Source organism: Narcine bancroftii, chromosome 3 (genome assembly GCF_036971445.1).
Source record: "Narcine bancroftii isolate sNarBan1 chromosome 3, sNarBan1.hap1, whole genome shotgun sequence".
NCBI classification, from domain to species: domain Eukaryota; kingdom Metazoa; phylum Chordata; class Chondrichthyes; order Torpediniformes; family Narcinidae; genus Narcine; species Narcine bancroftii.
The window spans coordinates 361,778,517-361,800,088 of record NC_091471.1 but is presented as its reverse complement, the minus strand read 5'-3'; the positions used below and the strand labels follow the sequence as shown (position 1 = coordinate 361,800,088).

At 40.3% G+C, this 21,572-nt stretch overlaps 1 protein-coding gene across 5 annotated transcripts in view; it reads right to left on the bottom strand.

Annotated features, from left to right (window-relative positions):
- The window catches only part of pecam1b (platelet and endothelial cell adhesion molecule 1b), a 52,280-nt gene extending 32,318 nt beyond the window's left edge, over positions 1 to 19,962 (bottom strand). For all 5 annotated transcript variants that reach the window (XM_069930056.1, XM_069930058.1, XM_069930060.1 and 2 more), the window contains exons 1-2: positions 19,731 to 19,962; positions 6,786 to 6,821 (exon numbers count right to left, since the gene is read on the bottom strand). In XM_069930056.1, coding sequence (XP_069786157.1) covers positions 6,786 to 6,821; positions 19,731 to 19,764 — 70 coding nt within the window. In that variant the 5' untranslated portion in view covers positions 19,765 to 19,962. The remainder of the gene's footprint in view (positions 1 to 6,785; positions 6,822 to 19,730) is intronic.
- Positions 19,963 to 21,572: the final 1,610 nt, after the last annotated feature.

Sequence of the window (21,572 nt, the reverse complement as noted above, 5' to 3'; positions counted from 1 at the left end):
TCTCTGTTCTGAGCCATGCCCTTTAATCCTGTAGCTGGGCCCTCTTGTCCTAGACTCTCCTACCACGGCAAACAACCTTTCTACACTTAATCTTTCCTACTGATCCATGGCTGCTCCAGCTCCAACCAAGTCATCAAGTTTGCAGATGACACGACTGTAGTTGGTCTCATCAGCAACAACAATGAGTGGCACTACAGAAGAGGTTGAAAAACTCTTGAAATGGTGTGAGAGCAATGTGGACAAGACAATGGGGATTTTGTGGACTTCAGGTGGACTAGAGATGACCAACCTCCACTACACATCAACAACTTGGTAGTGGAGAGAGTGGAAAGCACCAAGTTCCTCAGAGACCACTGAAGACTGACTTATTCTGGACACAGGACATCTCCTTACTTGTCAGGAAGGCACAACAGCGACTGCAGCTCCTGTCCTGTCCAGCTGCATCACAGTGTGGTACAGTTGCTGTAGAGCATTGGATCGGAGCTCAATTCACAGGTCCATAAAAGTGGCAGAGATGATCATTGAGGTTTCCTTCAATCTATGTGATTTATTGTTCAAATAGGGCCTGAAAAAAAATCAGGGAGGGCCTCGACCATCCCACATACATCATCCTTCAGTTACTCCCATTGGGAAATTACTAGAGCCAAAACCACCAGGCTGAGGAACAGCTTCTTCCCATTGGCGTGAGACTGCCGAATAAGTAATGAACTGCTAAAACAATTCTCCGAGATGCTACTATTTATTAAATAATATTTATTTTAATATATGTATTTATGCACTGTGTATATGTATCATTTGTCTCTACATGCGTTCTGTCTATATGTGTGTTTGCACCATGGTCTGGAGAGCTCTGTTTGGTCAGGTTGTACTGGTACAATTGGATGATAAATAAACTGGAACTAGTTAGGCCATTTCCCAATATCAGGAGTTTGTTTATGACTTGAAACACTAAAAAAAATAAAAATAAATAAAAAATAAAAAATAAAAATAAAAAAAAAAAGTTTGAATGAGGCAGAAGAGGGTGACAAAGATGCAAAAAAGCTGACTGGGACCAAGACTAAAAACAGACTGGTTGTATTTTGTGCTGGGAGGAATGTGTAGTCAGAAAACTGAAATAGTGTTTGGTTTATCCATTACTTAGTGGGAGAAATTTTGACTGACATAATAATGAATGTTTTGAGAGAATGACAGTTCAAGCTAAGTGGCGGTGATTGGTGCAAAGTTGCCAAGCTAAAGATGGGAGACCCCAAGATAGATCAGTGGAAAATCATTGCAGAATGCAAAACAAAGTTAAAGATGGAGTATATGAAAACCCCCTGGATTCCAGAATTTAAGCAATCAGCAGCGTCAAGCAACTGGCAAAAAAAACGAGGAAAATAAAAAAAATAAAAATAAAATAACAGGTATAAAATATGCAAGTTTGTAAAAGTAAATGTTTTCTGAAGTAACACATAAACCTTTGGCGAAGACGGGCTCAAATATTCAGCCCGCGAAGAGCCTTGGTCACACTTTACTCATGGCAGCTATTTGAATAAATCTGTGTGAAACAGCAATGGCATCATCCAGGATGAAGAGCTGGATGACGCCGCTCGCCGTTGGGGTGACCCCTTATCCCAACTTAGCAAGAGTTGCCCTGGTCAGAGGCTTTATCTGTAAACTTGGGGGAGTGGGGGTTAATTATCTATAATGTTGTTGTTTGTCTTTTTGGAGGCTCTCTGGAGGGGGAGGAACCTGCAGATGCAGCGATGGTTAAATGTTTTCAAAGAAAGTGACTGAAAATAAAGTAAAATGCTTTGAGGTTTATATATTAATGGAAGTGAAATCTTTTTCCAACATTTTTGTCTTTTGAAACTGCTTATTTTTAATGCAGGTGTACTAGTTAGGCTTTGTAAGTGTAAGACTCAAGCAACCAGAAAAATCATTTATCCGGCATCTAACAATCTCCAATAGGTCCTGGACACGCAAGAATGGGGTCGAATAAGGACACTTCATGGTACTTTCTACTGTTTTACAAGGATTGTGGCTGTGTTACACGATTGTTGCTGTATCATAGTTCTCGCTGCCACGTTATGTGGATAGAAATGAGACATCAGAAAGGTTTGAACAGCCGTGGTAGTTTGAAAGGCAGAGCAGGCTGAAGGAGCGCCCCTGATGCTCCTGTAGGGTTCCAAAAATCATGTGTGTTATTGGTTTCCTTTGTTGAAGCATTTGTTTATTTTTCATCTGGGAATCCTAAAATTCAGTGTTTCTTTGAGTGATATCTGCACTCAAGAGAAATTAAATATGCTCTTTCCAATGAATAGGATGGGCCAGTTTTTTTTTAATGGGATTGTGCCGAAAGAACAAAAATATCAGTTACCCAACACCAACAATGAATGATAATACATTTATCAGCTTGCATCCTTCCTGAACAACAGAGTGAGAGACCTTCTCTCCATTAAGTAATACAATCTTAATCATGTTCACCACTTCCCCACCCAAGGATAGAGCACAACACGTAGAAAATAATCAGTGTCCAGGAAATAAGAATTTATATTAATAGACTTCTTTTCAACGACCAGGAAACTGCAAGCAGTGCATAGCTCTTTGTGTTAGGAGAAGATCTTAATGCAAAAAATAGCATCAAACTTGCGTAGAAAAAGTCATCTATCATTAAGCCACATTGTGCAAGACTGTCAGAATAAGTATTGGATTGTGCTATTTTAATATTAATTTTATTATTGATTAACCATATTCATATATATTTAAAAGTTTATGTCATTTTAAAATGTTTACTAACAGTTGTTGTTATGATGACCTCAAAAGTGAGATGGATAAATTGGGATACCATTTGGTTGTCAATTAGATTCTGAAATTGCCAAAACAGGAATATTTCTGTTCTGTCGATTTCACGTGGCATGGGGTAGCAGAAAGATAGCAGAAATGGAGGGATGTCCTGAGCTGCCTGATCGAGCTGGCCATGCTGTGGCCTAAATGCAGTTGAGGATGCTGTAAGCACTCCCAGGAAGTCGGCTCTCTGAGGGAAACTCCACTTGATCAGATGCAGTGGAGGTGGAGGTTCAGCAAGATTTCGGACAGGCCATTTGCTTTCATTTGAACCATATAATAAGAAGCGAAAATGCAGGAGTTACGTACATTTACAATTGAAATTAGAAAGAGAACATGGATGCACAGTACAGATCCTTTGGCCCTCGATGTTGTAAACCTAATTTTTTTTCCCTACCTCGCATCCATAACCATTTATTTTTCTTACATCTACCTAAGAGTTTTTTTCAATGCCCCCATTGTACCAGCCTCCACCACCAACCCCAGCAAAGCCTTCCAGGCAGCCACTACACTGATTTAAAAAAAAATTACCTTTGACCTCTTCCCCCAAACTTTCTCCACTCATCTTCAATAGATGTCTTCTGGGATTTGTTATCGTCACCCCAGGAAATTGTTTTTATTTATTACATAATTAATCAAACAGCACCTGAGGAGCCCATTGCAATGCCTTCACTATGCAATACTAATTCTATCAGGATATATTATGAAGTGGTTAGGATGGAAATGAGGGATCAAGGTAACTGGTAGACAATTGTCAGATCATCTGTCTCATAATATTGTGTTAATCTGTGAAAGAATCATTCTGCTTAGACAGAGATTACTTCTTCTGTGGGGTCCTCAGTGGCCAATGAGGAACAATGGACTCTTGCACAGAGGAGATGTGTTCCTTTTGTCACTTAATGAGCCGCATGTCCTCGTGTCTCTTATGGCCAACCCAACTGTTCCACTCTGAGGAGTCATGGGCCAGACATTCCCAGGAAAGAATGGAGATGATGCATTTTTTCCAGGCTCATCCCTGACTCTTTTGATCTATGTGGTCAATAAATCTTCCATGGCAGAACTTCTAATAGGACATCAGTTTCAGGAATTTGGAGTCAAGGAATTGTGAACGAAGTGACCTGTCCAGGTTTGTTCTCGGTGAGATACAACATCACAGTGGGAAAAAAAATAGGGGCATGACGCAGAATTACTTAACATTGGTTCTGTCGTTGACACACGAGTTAACACGAGTTCTCACAATTTAACATTTCCTTCCATAGCATTAATCACATTTATCAGAATCAGGTTTATTGTCATGGACATGTGTCACAAAGTTTGTTGTTTTGCAGTAGTAACAGCATTTCAGGTTCAAAATTGCAGTTCCGTAAATTCAAGATTTAAAAATAAATAATTAGTGCAAAAAGAGAGGGGGAAAAAGTGAGGTAGTATCTGTAGGTTAATTGTCTGTTCAGAAATCTGATGGCGGATGGGAAGAAGCTGTTTTTGCAACATTGGGTGTGTATTGCTGTCTCAAACAACACGTTTTTAATTCCCAACTGTTATACTGATCATACATAAACATGTTTAATATTTATTCACAGTTTTGCGTTTAACATTTACTAAACCTTATGGTATTCCAAGCTAAAGGCAAAATCCTAATATCAGGGAAGTCCTAATTTTACTCAATTATTTTTAATACATTAAGAGCCAGAACATCATTAAACACAAGTGTGGATTTTTCCAATGCACATCTCTGCAAACAGGAAGAAGCTACGATGAGCAGATGTTTTCCTTCCAGTGTAATTTGTTTTTAAATGTCATACATTTCATGAGTTTCATTGCAAGGTCTCATCAGCCCTTGAATTTTTCTTGTCCTCCACATCCACAGTTGATCCAACATATTGTAAATAGACCATTTCTCAAAGTATCACAATGGGTCCGATGTAATTTGATCTGGACATCAGAAAGATGGTAATGATACTTGTGCCTGTCACATATTATAGTCCTTTTTTTTTAAAATGGTAAAAGGCTAATGGTAACAAAAAGATAGCCAATATTTTTCTCTTATCTCTTTCAACAACAAGTCTAATCGTTTCCATGACGTCAAATGGTGATTTCATTACGTTGGCTCGCACTTATTCAGCATTTTTAAAGGGAAACAAAACTGCAGCTCTGCTGCTTTATGACTAACTTATGTGGAAAATTAAATTTCTTATGGGTGCAAATTAATTAGGAGCCCCTTTGGCATTCAATAAGATGATAACTGATCTGAATGTAATATCAACTCACATTCTTGCCTTTCCTTCTTTATGAACTTCAGCCTTAAAATTATTCACAACTCTTGTTTCTACCATCCTTAGAAGAAAGGGGTTGCAAAGACTTAAGGAGAAAATATTTTGTCGTATCACTCAAAATGGGAACCCCAAACAGCAACCCCTCTTTCTAGGTTCTTCCATAAAAGTAAACATCTCTTATTTTCTCAAACAACTTATCAATAAGCAATGTTTCCTTCTGGAAGATTAGTCTTTGTCTTCAGTGATACATGAAAGAGGGTGATACATTTGTCAGTGATTATGGCTTAGTCTGATTAGGATGGGTTCAATGAAAAATACATTGAAGAACTTTTGAATCATACGATTCTGTCATATTGATTTTAACTTTGTTAGACAAGCATTACTATGCTCAAAATTTGAATGGATTCTGGTGATGACCAGAATTAGCATACACCTAAGTAAAGATCTGGATGCACTGCAATTCGCCTGGCATCACAATTACTCCATGGTAGATTCAATATCACCGGCTCTCCACTCAGCTCTGGATCACCTCGAAAACAGCATTTCATACATACGGCTGCTCTTCATAGTCTACAGCTCAGGCTTCAATACCATTATTGCCTCAGTGCTGGTCAAAAAATGACAAAATTTCAGCCTCTGTACCCCACCTCTGCAACTGGATCCCTGACTTTCTCATTGGAAGACCACAGTCAATACGGATTGGAAACAACATCTCCTCCTCACTGATCATCAACACAGGTGCACCCCAAGGATGCATGCTTAGCCCACTGTTCTACTCATTGTACACCCATGACTGTGTGGCCAGGCACAATTCCACTGCCATCTACAAGTCTGCTGCTGACACTAGAGTTGTCGGCAGAATCACAAACGGCAATGAGGAAGTGTCCAGGAGGGAGAGAGATCAGCTCGTTGAATGGTGTAATGACAACAACCTCAGCAAAACCAAGGACCTGATTGTGGACTTCAGGACGGAGTCAGGGGAACACGATCCAGTTTTCATCGAGGGCTCAGGAGTGGAAAGGGTGTCAACATCTCCGAGGATCCGTCCTGGAGCCTCCACATTGATGCAATCACAAAGAAGGCTCGCCAGTGGCTATACTTTGTGAGGTGTCTGAGGAGATTCATTACTTCACCACTCTCACAAACCTCTACAGGTGTACTGTGGAGAGCATTCTGGCTTGTTGCATCACTGCCTGGTATGGAGGCACCAACTCTCAGGACAAGAATAAACTCCAGAAGGTTGTTAACTTGGTCTGTGACATCAAAGGCATCAGACTTCATTCCATTGAAGACATCTACAAGAAGCAGCCTCTATCCTCAAAGACCATTCAGGCCATGCCCTCTTCACTCTGCCAGCATCAGGGAAAAGGTACAGGAACCTAGGGACAGCTTCTTCCCCACTGCCATCCGATTCCTGAAGAATGAACCAAAGACACTGCCTTCCTTTTTGTGCACTATATTTGGTTTTATAGATATAGTCATGTTGTAAGATGGTAATAATATGCATGTTTGCCCTGTGATGCTGCCAGAAAACACTGCATTTCATGACAATAAATCGTGATTCTGATAGATCAAAACTGATATGATGATAACATTTTCTCTGTCAAAGAATCTTGATAGAAATAAACAAAAGTACCATTTGGAAAACCTGCACATAATCCAATGATTATAATATGTTCTACTCACCTTTGGTGGTCTGGCATGTGGCATACAGAATTAGTACTGTGAGGAGAGAAAATTTCACTGTTACACCTGTGGCTGTGCAAGCTTTGTTTCTGTATATATAATACACACACATGATGGTTAAATAATATTCTACTTAGAACAAATTCCAAATTTAATTCAAACATTTTAACCCGGAGAGATCAGTTCTTCAGATGGACAATATCTGAGCAACAAGGTTTTGGTAAGGGACAAGTAGAGTGCAAGAACATAAAAAGAGACCACAGGAACGGTTATAAATTTTTTTTAAAAACATTAAACTTATTATAGGTCTCTTTCAGAATGAGAAAGGAGGAACAAAGAAAGAGCTGGGAAAGGAACAATGAAAGAAAACCCGCGGGAATAGTTGAAAAATGCAGCACTAGATGAGAAGTCGCTCAAAAGAAATTCACAGTAGTGATTTTTTTTTCAAAAAAAGGTTTTAAGAAATGAATGAGATTGAAAGTTTACTGGGATCTTGAAGGAAGCACATTGTGGATGTTATGTTTGAAATTCCACAGATTCTAAAATAGTTCCAGTAGATAGGATTATAGCAAAAGTCGAGCAAACATTTTAGTAAGGAAAATAAATGAAAAACAGGGAATGTATTAAGGAATAATTTTTTTTTTAATTTTTTTTATTTTTCACACCATAAATCACATTAGCCATGATACACACTTTTTCCTTTTCACACATATACAGTGACATTTTCTCCCCCCCCTCCCTCCTCCCAACCCACCCCCCCTCCCATCCATTTAAGGTATACCATCTAGGATACATTAAACCAGTCAGACAATGTTGTCACTCAACAAAAATACACCAGAAATTCTACTGAGTCCATTCTTTTCTTTCCTTCTCCTTCCATCAACTGAGGTAATGATTGTCCCCGGTAGGTTTTCGCTATTGTATTTAATATAAGGCTCCCATATTTGTTCGAATATTTCAATATTATTTCTTAAACTATATGTTATTTTTTCTAATGGAATAATTGAAGCAAAGTGAGAGTGTATGCTAGTTGGCGTAATATGATAGAACTAGATTGCTAACTAGTTAACAGGTACACAACAGAGTTGGAACAATATCATTTCATGGTGTGAGTCTGGAAATATTGGGGTGCTGCAGGATCCACTGCTGTTTTCCCAACTGGTCACAATGATCGGATGAGTAACACCTTCTAGATTGCCGATGGCACAACCCTAGCTGGCAGTGTGCTTTGTGAAGAGGATGAAGAGAGATTTAAAAAAAAAATATGGACAGGTTTCGTAATTAGGTGAGGACACGGCAAATAGAATATAATGTGGAAAAATGTGAGCTCATCTGCTTTGGTAATAACAGTAGTAAGGTGGAGTATTTTTTAAGGTGGTGAAAGGATTTAGTATTCAGAGAGATTGGTGTGCCCTAATACAGGAATCACTGAAATAAATAGTTAAAAAGGTAAAGAGTATGTTGGCCTTGACTGTAAGTAGATATGAGTAGAGCAGAGACATTTGATTCAATTCTACCACGCCTGGTAAGGCCATATCTGAAATATTGCATGCACACTAATTTCTCTCTACAAGAAAAATGTTTGCAATAGAGGGAGGGCAGCCAAGGTTCTGCAGATTTATACATAGAATGGCATATTTGTTGTACAAGTAGAGGTTAAGCAGAATCAGTCAATACACTATTCACAGTGGTTCTCAACCTTTTTCTTTCCATTCGCATCCCACTTTGAGTGGGAAGGGAAGGTTGAGAATCACTGCTCTCAACCCAATTGTTACTGAAATCTTTTTCTTGAGAAAAATTGTCATTGGCCCATTTCTTTTGGAGTTATGAAACCATGCACATAACAAGTCAATTAGGTACGATTAAAATAGTGGTTTACAAACTTTTTCTTTCCACCCACATACCACCTTAAACAATCCCTAACTAATCACGAGCACCTATGGCATAGGGAATACTATGGCATAGGGGTGACTTCCATGAAATATACACGATTCTTAAGTGGTTTGATAATGTAGATGTGGAGTTGATGTTTCCCCAAGCCAGGGAGTCTGAAATCAGGACTCACAATCTCAAGTTTAGGTGTTGGCACTTCAGGAGAGGGATGAGCAGAAATATCTTCAGTATGGGGTTAACAAAATTTCCATCCAAGAGGGCCACATAGTCACTAAATGTATTTGAGAAAGAAATTGATACTTCTTAAAGTCTTGGGATGGGGGGTGTGGCAAGATGGCGTGGAGGACAGACGTACGGTCTCACCCTTCCTCAGCTAGTTTTTTAAGCAACCGTTTTTAAAGTTTATAAAAGTGATTAAAAGTTGTATTTTTACTTTTGGGAACATTAGTGGGTTATAATGGCTACTAATGTTAAAAAAAAACGAAAACTCAACTGCAGAAGAAACTACCTTTTAAAAGTGCTGAAGAATTGAGTTGTATCTGTTCATTTGAAGCCACGGACTCGACGTTTGGAAACTCCAAGGCGCAGAGGACTCCTGCCCGGCTAAGTATGACGCTGGTGCTGATCTTTGCATGATGGTGCCGGCTTGGCTATGAGTTCAGCCTGTGCCAAACTGCGCAGCCGCGATGTCGGGCGCGCGGGTGACCTGGCTGAGCGAAGAGCCCTTGAGCCCGGGCTGCCGTTGGGTGGGCTGGGGACGCGCAGAATGGCATCAGAAGTTGCACCTGTGCAGTCCCTGGCCTTACCGGGCATGTGTGGTGCTTCAAGGGTCCAGGACTTGTTGGACCGCGTGTGGGCTGTGGGGGGGGGGGGGGGGGCTGAGCAGCGGCGTCCCAATCATGTTGGGATGCCGTCGTCGGGTGTACAGACCTGTAGCTGCACCGGGAGGGGACCGACAACACTGGAAGAAGAAGACTTACCTTTACTGAGCTGATAACAGGAACAATTGGAGGTGGAGACCAGAGAAGGTAGGCCTCAAAAAGTGGAACTGGAATCTGGAATCGAAGTCTGTGTGTATAGTCCTGGAAGGGATTGCTTATCAAATGGACAATATGTTTAAACAAATGACTCAAGGATTTTTAGAAGTGACAACCAAAATGACTACTATGTCTGAAGATATGTCTGCAGTTAAGAGTGATGTTTATAAGTGTATTAAATCAGTGCAAACAGTGCAAGAAAATTTAAAAAAAATTGAAACAGCTTTTTTTGAATGCAAAAATCAAGTTGAATGTAATAGAGAAAAAATGGAAGATTCCTTTGTGGATTGGGGAATTCAGAAGAAAGACAGTGAAAAAAATTGTTTCAATGGAAAATCAAAATCAGAGAAATAATGTGAAAATTGTGGGTCTCCCAGAAGATAGTGAAGGGTCCGATCCAATAAAAATATTTAAGAACTGGATTCCTGAGGTGTTGGGCAAGGAGTTTTTTTTCGGAAGGCCTAGAATTGGAACGGGCGCATAGAGCGTTATGAAAGAAACTGTTATCAGGACAACCGCCATGGGCGGTTTTAATTCATTGTTTGAAATAACAGGACAGATAAATTTTATTACGGTTGGCGATGCATCAGGCACGACAAAGTCAAACTCCAATGATGGTCCAAAATAACAAATAGAGTATTTTTCTGTGCAGATTTGAGTCAGGATATTATTAGGCGACGACAGGAATTTAACGCGACTAAAAAAATATTGTGGCGGAAGGGTTACAAATTTGCTTTTCATTACCCTGCAGTATTAAAAGTCATGTTCATTTTCAATCTGATTTTTTTAAAAAGACCATGATACATTAATTTTTGCTAATTCACTACTAGATTGCGAGTATATGGAAGATCTTTGCCGCCGTCGCCTAAAAAGGCAAATGGAAAAGGGAATGGAAATGGGTAGAATGGAAAGAATGGAAAGAAACAAGTTTTAACACAAAGTCTTATTGACATTGAAGATCCAGAACAATCACTGGGAATGGAGTCACTGGGTTGTATCTATTTACAGTATTTGATTGTGTTGATGTGAATAATCTATTTCTGGTTGGGGCTGGGGGGGGGGATAGCACTGAAAGTTTTGATAGTCATCCGCCACTAGTGGAGTTCACCACACCCAATTTTTTAGGGCATTACTACCTTTGGGTAGTTTTTTTTGGGGGATAATTAATATTCCATTTTCTTTAAATATCTAGGGGAGGGATAGTGATTTAAGTTATTATAAGGGGAGCGATATTTTGTAATGAGAGATTATATTGTTAATTTGTAAGGATGCCTCATTTGAAATTTGCAACTTTTAATGTTCAGGGGTTAAATAATCCGATTAAGCAAAAGCAAGTTTTGGCTTATGTTAAGAAAATGAAAATTGACATTGCCTTTTTACAAGAAACTCACTTGACTGAAAAAGAACATTTGAAATTGAAGAGAGATTGGGTTGGGGATGTGTTTTCGTCTTCATTTAATTCTAAGGCAAGAGGTGTAGCAATTTTAATTCATAAGAATCTGCCTTTTGAATGACAAACTATGGAAGGAAATGTTGGATGGGTCTTAAGGGTGAATTGTAAAGTTTTTGCTGAACCTCTGACTTTGCTCAATGTTTACGCACCTAATGTGGATGATGAGCGCTTTATTTCTGATGCTTTTTTGTTAAATCAGGCTAATGAAAATATCATAGTTGGGGGAGATTTTAATTGTGTTTTGGATCCTTTACTGGATAGATCTCCAAAAAGTATAAAGAAATCAAAGATGGCGACACAAATTGGGGTCTTGATGGAGGACTTAAATTTGGTGGATATTTGGAGAAGGGTCAATCCTACGGAGAAGAATTTCTCTTTTTTTTCATCCCGACAAGATTCATTTTCCAGAATAGATTTTGTTTTAGTATCGGGACATTTACAAGGAAGAGTATAAGGTGGAATATAAAAGTAGGGTTATATCGGATCATTCTTTATTATTTTTCTCTTGCATAAGTTCAGAAGTGGTATGTTCATCTTAGAGATGGAGATTTAATACAATGTTGTTGAAAAAAAGAATGTTACTTTTGTTAAGGAACAGATTACTTTGTTTTTGACTGAGAATGCTAATTCTGTAGATAGTCATTTTGTATTATGGGATGCATTAAAAGCTTATTTAAGAGGACAGAGTATTAGTTATACTACTAAAGTATAACTAATACAAGAGAAACTAATACAAGAGAAACTTGTCCGTGAACTACTCTTTGCAGACGATGCCGCTTTAGTTGCCCATTCAGAGCCAGCTCTTCAGCGCTTGACGTCCTGCTTTGCGGAAACTGCCAAAATGTTTGGCCTGGAAGTCAGCCTGAAGAAAACTGAGGTCCTCCATCAGCCAGCTCCCCACCATGACTACCAGCCCCCCCACATCTCCATCGAGCACACAAAACTCAAAACGGTCAACCAGTTTACCTATCTCGGCTGCACCATTTCATCAGATGCAAGGATCGACAATGAGATAGACAACAGACTCGCCAAGGCAAATAGTGCCTTTGGAAGACTACACAAAAGAGTCTGGAAAAATAACCAACTGAAAAACCTCACAAAGATAAGCGTATACAGAGCCGTTGTCATACCCACACTCCTGTTCGGCTCCGAATCATGGGTCCTCTACCGGCATCACCTACGGCTCCTAGAACGCTTCCACCAGCGTTGTCTCCGCTCCATCCTCAACATCCATTGGAGCGCTTTCATCCCTAACGTCGAAGTACTCAAGATGGCAGAGGTCGACAGCATCGAATCCATGCTGCTGAAGATCCAACTGCGCTGGATGGGTCACGTCTCCAGAATGGAGGACCATCGCCTTCCCAAGATTGTGTTATATGGCGAGCTCTCCACTGGCCACCGTGACAGAGGTGCACCAAAGAAAAGGTACAAGGACTGCCTAAAGAAATCTCTTGGTGCCTGCCACATTGACCACCGCCAGTGGGCTGATATCGCCTCAAACCGTGCATCTTGGCGCCTCACAGTTTGGCGGGCAGCAACCTCCTTTGAAGAAGACCGCAGAGCCCACCTCACTGACAAAAGGCAAAGGAGGAAAAACCCAACACCCAACCCCAACCGACCAATTTTCCCCTGCAGCCGCTGCAGCCGTGTCTGCCTGTCCCGCATCGGACTTGTCAGCCACAAACGAGCCTGCAGCTGACGTGGATTTTTACCCCCTCCATAAATCTTCGTCCGCGAAGCCAAGCCAAAGAAGTTGCATTTAAACTGCTTCTAACTTGCATGTTTTCAGTTGGAGTAATCGTAAATGTTTTTAAATGATAGAGAGATTTATAGAAGATAATGATGCAACATATCAGGTCACTAGGTATAGCCACAAGCTGAATTTCAAATTAATAGGTATGCCACTAGGTAGATATACCTACCCACTAGGTATAGCCACTAACTAATAGGTCACTGTTTTGGTACACTATCTGGAACCATTGGGGGACAGTGTGTTCTGATTTTCAGATTTTTCCGGATTTCAGCTGCCCCAGATTTAAGCCCACTCGAATTGTGCTGCCGTATCCACCCCCTTCCAGTCACGCTGGCGTATCTCTCCCCCCACCCACCCGAATCGCGCTGCCATCTCTCTCTCCCCCTCCTCCCCGCCCGAGTCATGCTGCCGTCTCTTCTCCCCCCATCCACCCAAGTTGCGCTGCTGTCCCTCTCCCCCTCACCCATCCAATTCGGACTGCTGTCTCTCTGCCACCCACCTGCCCGAGTCGCGCTGCCGTCTCTCTCCCCCTGCCCACCGAGTCGTCCTGCCACATCCCCCCCCCCCCCCACCCTGCTCAACCTAGTCACGCTGCTGTGTATGTGTGTCTCTCTCTCCCTCGGCTGTACAAGCACCAGGAAAAATATGCCAGTTTTTGGAGCTTTCCGGATTTTAGATGTCTGGATAAAGGATTGTGTACCTGTATAGCCACAAACGAATAGGTCACTAGGTATAGCCACAAACTAAATTTCAAAACTAAGGGTTGTGTTTTGATATAAAATGGATTTAGCACAATGCTATTGCAGCTCCAGCGATCCAGGCCTAAATCCACACTCTTCTTGTCTCTACATGGGTTTCCTCCCACAATCCAAAGACATATGGGTGTAATTGGGTGAGCTTGTAATTGGCTTGCTGCCATGCTAGATCTTGGAATTGTTAGGAAGAAGTGCTTGAATGTATGGCCCAAAAGAAACACGCAGTCTCAACAAGAACATACAAACTCCACACAGGCAACACCAGGTTACAATTGAACCCAGGTCAACAAGGACACACGTCTACCAATTTCCCCACAATGTTCTTGAGGCAACTTTCTTCCTGCACTTCAGAGAGGTATCAATCCATTTGCACCCCTCTCACCAATCTCCATAGAGATGCTTCTCCAGACATTCTCTTCCCCCACTCCACCCTCCATTTCAGCAACCATCAGTCTTTGGTTTGGTTCATTCAGGTGACAAACATTTTTCTTCCCCTTCATATCCTATTCCCAGAAGACCTCAGACTGTAATGATAGTGACCGTGTTTGAATGGCCACTAGCAAGGCCTTGATTATAGTTATTGTTTGATTAGAGTTGGTTGCCAGCAGGGGCTGGACACACAGTATGAAAGATCGGTAATGAGGCTTGCAGCTTTATGGCCTCCCTCATGGTGCTGTTTACATCATCTGTAAAGAACATTTTCCTTCATCCATGTGTTGTCTAAGAACTCACACATATGAATACAAGATGAAACATGGTGTCAGAAGTGGGATGAAGGAAATTAGAAGGAAATACTTTAAAAGGTAAAATCTAAAGTCAGCAACTGATCAGTGAAGAGAAGCTAACACAGTGAAAAATGGAAGGATTACAACCACCAGCGAGACTACAGGCTGACAGTTAATGTGGCTGAAAATTGGAACAGATTTAAACAGCATTTTGGATTGTATTTAGTGGCATTCGGGGCTGACAAGAAAAGTGATAAAGTGAAAGCATCAGTTTTCTTACATGTCATAGGTGATGAAGCCCTGGAGGTGTATAATAACTTCACATTTGCTGCTGAAGGAGACAAAATGAAACTGGAAAAAAATAATGGAACAGTTTGAGGCATTCTGCATACCTAAACGTAACACAGATTTTTCACGTGTATACAGAAAATGGAAGAAAGTATTGATCAATATGTGACTGAATTGAGAAGCAGAAGCAAAATATGTGAATTTGGTGGACTGACCGACTTGCTGATAAAAAGACAGGCTTGTGTGTGGCATTCCAGATAATAGTCTGAGGGAAAGACTGCTAAGAGAGCAAAATCTAGACCTGGAAAAAGCCATAGCACCCTGTAGAGCTACAAAAACTGTAACATTGCAGGCAAAAAAGATCTTTAGTGAAACTAGCTGCAACATAGATGCAGTGAGCATGAACAGACATGAACCGTTTAACAAAAAGTGGAAAAAGAAGTGTGGCCAGTGAACAAAAATGAAAACCATGTCGTCGATGCGGTGCGTAACACCTACCAAAAAAGTGTCCAGCATATGGTAAAACATGCTATATGTGCAACAAAACCAACCATTATGCCCGATGCTCTAGGAACCAAGTGCAATAAAGCAAGGTTCATGCAGTAGATGAAAGGGAGATCGAGGAATTCTACGTAGATGTTGTGACTGAAAACAAGAAAAGTGACTAGATGTTGAGATTAAAAGTAAATGACGTGTACATTTCAGTTAAATTGGATACTGGAGCACAAATTAATGTAATTAATGTAAGATTAGACCAAGACCAAAGATGTATGAAACAAAAGTGAAGGTGACAGGATAGTCAGGTACTGATATACCAGTACAAGGAGAATGCATGGTCAAAGTGAAACACAAGGACAAGGAGCATATGCTAGCATTCATCATGGTACCAAAGGACGTACAGGCCATACTAGGTTTAAAACCTGTGAGAAATTGAATCTGGTAAAAAGAGTCCTCATGGTAGAAAGCGAAGAAAAGACAGTCTTTGATGAACTCATGAAAGAGGACAATGACCTATCTCAGGGTCTAGGCCGCTTTCCAGGATAACACACGATCAGAGTGGATAAATGTGTGCCACTGATAATACATCCATGCAGAAAAGTTCCATTTGCACTTCAAAAACAACTAAAAGCGGAATTGGACAGGATGGAAAGCCTGAACGTGATTCAGAAGATAGATGAGCCAATGGAGTGGGTGAGTTCACTCGCCGTTGTGGACAAAAAAAAAATGGAAAGCTTAGAACAGCGTTTCTCAACCTTTTTACCCTTGAAATAGTTTTCATGTCTCAGGGAACCCCTGCAAAAAATTATTATATACTATTATTAATATCTATCTCTTTTATATTTTTATTGTAGCTCACGTGGTAAACTTTTTTTTTCAGATAACTTGTTAAAGGAAAAGATTACCCCCTTTTTAGGTCAAATTTATTGGCAATGCAAAAAAAAATCATACTGCTCATTTATGAGACCCCACACTGAGGTTTTCATTTTAAATAACATAAGAGATTGAAGCCTTTATTATAATAACTAAGGATTTTCCAACAATGTCATCCGAGTATAGTAAAATTATGAATATAAAATTATACAAAAATTACTTAAAAATGCATCAGCCTATTTAACACTGTTTCTTGCAGAACCCCTAGCGACCTCTTGCGGAACCCTAGGGTTCCGTTGAACTCTGGTTGAGAAACACTGGCTTCGAACTTGCTTGGATCCAAGAGATCTAAACAGAGCAATGCAGAGAGAACATTTTAAGCTACAGAGTGTGAAGAAATCATGTCACAGTTCGCAAATGCAAAGTTTCTCGGCAAGTTAGATGCATCATCAGGATTTTGGCAGTTAAAGTTGGATGAAGCAAGTTCAAGACTGTGCATGTTCAATAGTCCATTTGGCAGATTCTCAGCTTCTGAAATGTATCACAAAATTATCCATATGGTCTATGAGCACCAGGACAGAGTTGATACCTCAATGGATGACATCGTAGTATGGGGAACTACGAGAATGGAGCATGATGAGAGACTAAGGAAAGTGCTGGAAGCAACAAGCAACAAAGAAAGCAAACGAAGCTAAGAAATGCCAGCTCAGGGTGACAGAACTAACATTTGTAGGAGATATTATTGGCAGTGCGAGCATCAGACCAGATCCCAGAAAGGTGCCCGCTAATGGGAACATACCAAGGTCACAATACAAAAAGGACGAACAGAGGTTTAATGGAATGGTCAACTATAAGGGTAACTTCATATCCATCCTCTCAGAAAAGATGGCTCAATTGAGAAAACTAACAGAAAAGAACATTGAATGGGAATGGAATCATGGGCATGAAAGGTCATCAATCAAACTGAAGAAACTGCTCACAGATGAACCAATTGAGGTTTTACAACCCAGCGAGACCATCAAGATATCATTAGATGCATCTCATAGTGGGCTCAGTGCAGTTCTTCTGCAAAAATATGATGACTGGCAACCCATTGCATATGCATCCATGCTCAATAACAGATGTGGAGACGCGATATGCTCAAATCGAAAAGGAGCTCCTCAGCATCACATACGCCTGTGAAAGATTTCATCAGTTTGTGTCAGGACAAGCAATCAGTGTGGAGACTGACCATAAGCCCTTGATTGCACTGTTTCAAAAGCCATTAAATGAATGTCCACTTAGAATAGAAAGAATGATGATTAGGCTGCAATGTTGCATACACTCCAGGTAAGCAGACACATTATCTCGAGCTGTTGACACAAGAGAGCCCGCAAACACCAAAATGGATGAAGACGTAAATGCCTTCGTGGACATGATCGCAAGTGCACTGCCTATAATCAGATGCAAAAATGGAAATCATAAAGTCAGAGACAAACAAAGATGAAACACAGAGACAACTGAGAAAAAACATCTTGGATGGATGGCCCAACATGAAGCAGGACTGCTCACCTGACGTTGCAGAGTACTGGAACTGCAGGGCAGAAATATCAGTGGTTGAAGACGTCATCTACAAAGGAAGCAAAATCCTTATCCCAAAGAGTCTGAGAAAAGAGATGCTAAAAAGGATCCATGGAGGACATCTCGGAATTGAAAAGTGTAAGAAAAGAGCACGAGAGGTGATGTACTGGGCAAGAATCAACAATGATATAACAAATGAAGTGTCAAACTGTACAATATGCCAGAAATATCAAGCAAACAATCCTGCCAAACAACCAAAGCCACATCCAGCATCATACAGACCTTACCAGAAGGTAGGCGCTGACCTATTCGAATGTCAAGGGAAGGACGATCTTGTAGTCACAGACTATTACTCCCTGTATCCAGAGGTGTCTAAACTGAACACCACCACTGCAGATGCTGTAGTAACAGGTATGAAAGCCATATTCTCCAGACATTGTTTGGTAAGTGAGGTCTTCACAGACAATGGACCTCAGTTTTGCAATTTAAAGTTCCAACAGTTTGCCAAAGAGTGGGACTTTGTACACACCACATCAAGTCCTCATTTTCCACAGTCCAATGGTCTCGAGGAAAAAAAAATCGATAGAGATGGTGAAAAGACAGATGTACAAAAGACAGTGAAACGGACTTCTACCAGAGGATGCTAGTATACCACACAATGCTGCTCGAGTGTGGTATGTCACCAGCACAACTCCTAATGGGATGTAGGCCAAGATCAAACCAACCCATTCAGCAGAACCTCTTAAAAACAAAAGAGGGGGAGAAAGTGATGAAGTTCAAATAACAACAGAAAGAAAAGCAAAAGTATTACTTTGACAGATGAACAAAAAACCTACTGGAACTCTACACTGGTGACCAATTAAGCCAAAAAGACTAAACAACTCATGGATTCAGAAGAGAACTGTCCTTAGTGAAGTCCAACCAAGATCATACACCATTCAGACAGATTAAGTTGCTGTCCTGCGAAGAAATCATCGAGATTTTCAAATGGCATCAGCCACAATAGATGGAAAGACGGATACTGTTGAACAACCTGAATGCACATCTGAAAAGACATCGTCTGAGGCAACAACTCAGATTCAAGGACAGTCGATCAGAAGATCGTCAAGTCGTGTGAATCCTCCTAAGAGACTCACTGAGAAAATATATGATTCCTGTTATAGAATGAAGTAATGCTAGCTTATTCGCTCTTCAAGTTTTAGTGTATGTAAATGTGAACACACAAATCAAGTTTAAAAAATGTTAACAATAATGAAAATGCAAGTTCCTGATGATAAAGTTAAAATTGCAGAGTTATATAAAGAAAACATGTTACTTGTTTTAAGAAAGGGAGATGTAATGATAGTGACCGTGTTTGCATGGCCACTAGCAAGGCCTTGATTATAGTTACTGTCTGATTAGACTTGGCTGCCAGCAGTGGGAGGACACACAGTATGCAAGATCGATAACAGAGGCTTGCAGCCTCATGCCATGCTTCATGGTGCTGTTTACGACTTTTAAATTAAAGAACATTTTCCTTCATCCATGTGTTGTCTAAGAACTCTCACATACAAATACAAGATGAAACATAGTCCAGCTAGGACTTGTTCCATTCTGCACCAAGCAATTCCAAGAAGCACCCTTTGCATTTGCTGCCGATCCCACGCAGTTGCTTGCATTTGGTTCAACTCTTTGCCACACTGGATTTATATCCTTGATCTTGTGACACACTGGCAGGTGAAGAATTTACATTTTCCCATTTGGCAAGTTTGGGTTTTCCAATAAAAGAAAAGCAAGCAAGTACCATGAGTGCAAGCAAGTAGCCATTTGGTTAGTCAAGGGCACAGAGCTTTCCTGGGCAGTGCAGATGATGGGTTCCTGGTGTGGTTACAGAACCAGTCCACTAGTTGTTTTCGTTATGGACTAAGTCATATGAATCTCTGAATATGATAGAGCCCATCTACAAAACTTTTCAGTTAAAATAAATTCCAAGAAAACATGCTATTTTAAGAATTCACATTTTGGATCTGTACTTTCTTTCTAAAGCTTTGCATTAATTTGCAGAATGACTTGCAACTCGTACATAATTATTTTTTGTCATTGAAGAATGGTAACAGTAAAACCAACTCACCGAACAGAAATTGTAGTTGGAAAAAAACATTCATTTTCTTCTTCGTTGTAGATTGTTGTAAATGAATGAACGTCAAACGTAGAAAATAAGGACAAATGACTTCATTTGCTCATTGTCAAACACAGCAGACACAATGAAATAGAGTTTTCTCTTTCTCGTGCTGGCTGTTAGCTGCCTGGCCCACACCCGAAACTGGGATTGCTACCACATACTCAAAGCTGTGGTAGCTGTGCGTGTCTGATAATAAAATAGAAATGAGGAAGTTGAAGGACATCCTGCCTTCTAATTGGTCAATACTAACTCTACAGTCTTCCTTTCCAGCACAATTGCAATTTCAAAAGCAGCTTTGAATGAAAGGATACGGCTAAGCACATTTTCCTTTCAGGTCACAAATTTGTTCTTTTTTTTAAATTAATTACTGAACCCTAGGGATAGATTGTTCTGCTACCATTCCTCTCTCTCCAGAGGGAACAAATATTTTGGTTCAAGTAGCAGCTCAATACTGACTTAAATTTGCATGTTTATAAGCTGCATTCTTAAACAGCGGGCCATAAACATTGCCCAATTAAAAATAGAATCCTATTTGCCAATCTAGAATGATCGTTTAAGCAATGAACTTAGAAGAACAGAACATACTGTTAAGACAGAAACCACCAAGATTCTTTCCTTAAAATCATGGAATTGCTAAGAAGATACAGCTGCACTGAATCTTCCATAAAAGTGGATGTATGCATTTATAAATCCAAAAATAAATGATCACACAACCCTCCAATTGTGGCACCAGGTCAGCATGCACTAATCCCACTCCACCTGAAGGCGACACCTCCCAAGTTCATGAAATAGTAACTTGTTTGTTTTATTCAACAGGACTCCCTGTGCATCCCTGAGTAATTACACCGATGTGGTGTAGATATAATGTACATTTTAGTCAATTTAAATGTGCATTTTATATGCCTTTGCTTGAAACCATTCAGGTGGACCTGTTCTGTATCCGCCCAAGGAACCCATCATTTACAATGACTATCTACCTCTATCCAGGAAAAAAAACCTGCGCCCTTGACTCACCAAATTGTTACTTACCTGTATTTGTCGTACCTGTACCCTACTTTGCTGTTCCTTTCCTGGTGAAACACAACCTTGCCATATGGGAAAACACTAACTCTTCATCTCCGGTGTGTCACAAGATCAAGGATATACATCCAGTGTGGCAAAGAGTTAAGCAAAATACCAGCAACTGCAGGGAATCCGTGGCAAATCCAAAGGGTGCTTCTTGGAATTGCCTGGTGATGCAGAATAGAATGAAGCGTTAGTTCAACTGATCCAAAAATGTTTTGCTGCTGTATTTCGTTTGTATTCAGCATCTGATGCCTCTTGCGTCAGTGCCCAGCAATAGTTGGACAGCACTGATGGATTCCAGTTACCCTGATACCGCTTTGCCATGGTCACAATGTCCTGGAGAAACCTTTCAACTGCGTTCACCAAGATCAGCAGGGAAGTAGTCCAAGTACAAATGCAGAAAATTAATTTTCAATGACATGTTGCATTTGATGAAGTTGTATGCTTGAAGAAGACTTTAAATATAACAGGATATCACAAAAATAGGTTATATCTAAAAAAAAAATTGCTTGTGATAGGAAAATTTAAAGGTGATTTTTGTGACCAGCAGTCCAAAATCCATAAAATACACCCACAAGTGTTTAGGAAGAAAAATCTTCGTTGCCAAGTGTTCCGGACCCTTTCCAGCAAGCGCACTGTCTTTGATCTGCCTCTATTCAGAAAGTGGTACAGGAGCATTAAAATCAGGATTGCCAGGTTGGAATTAGCTTCTGAGCAAAACACGAA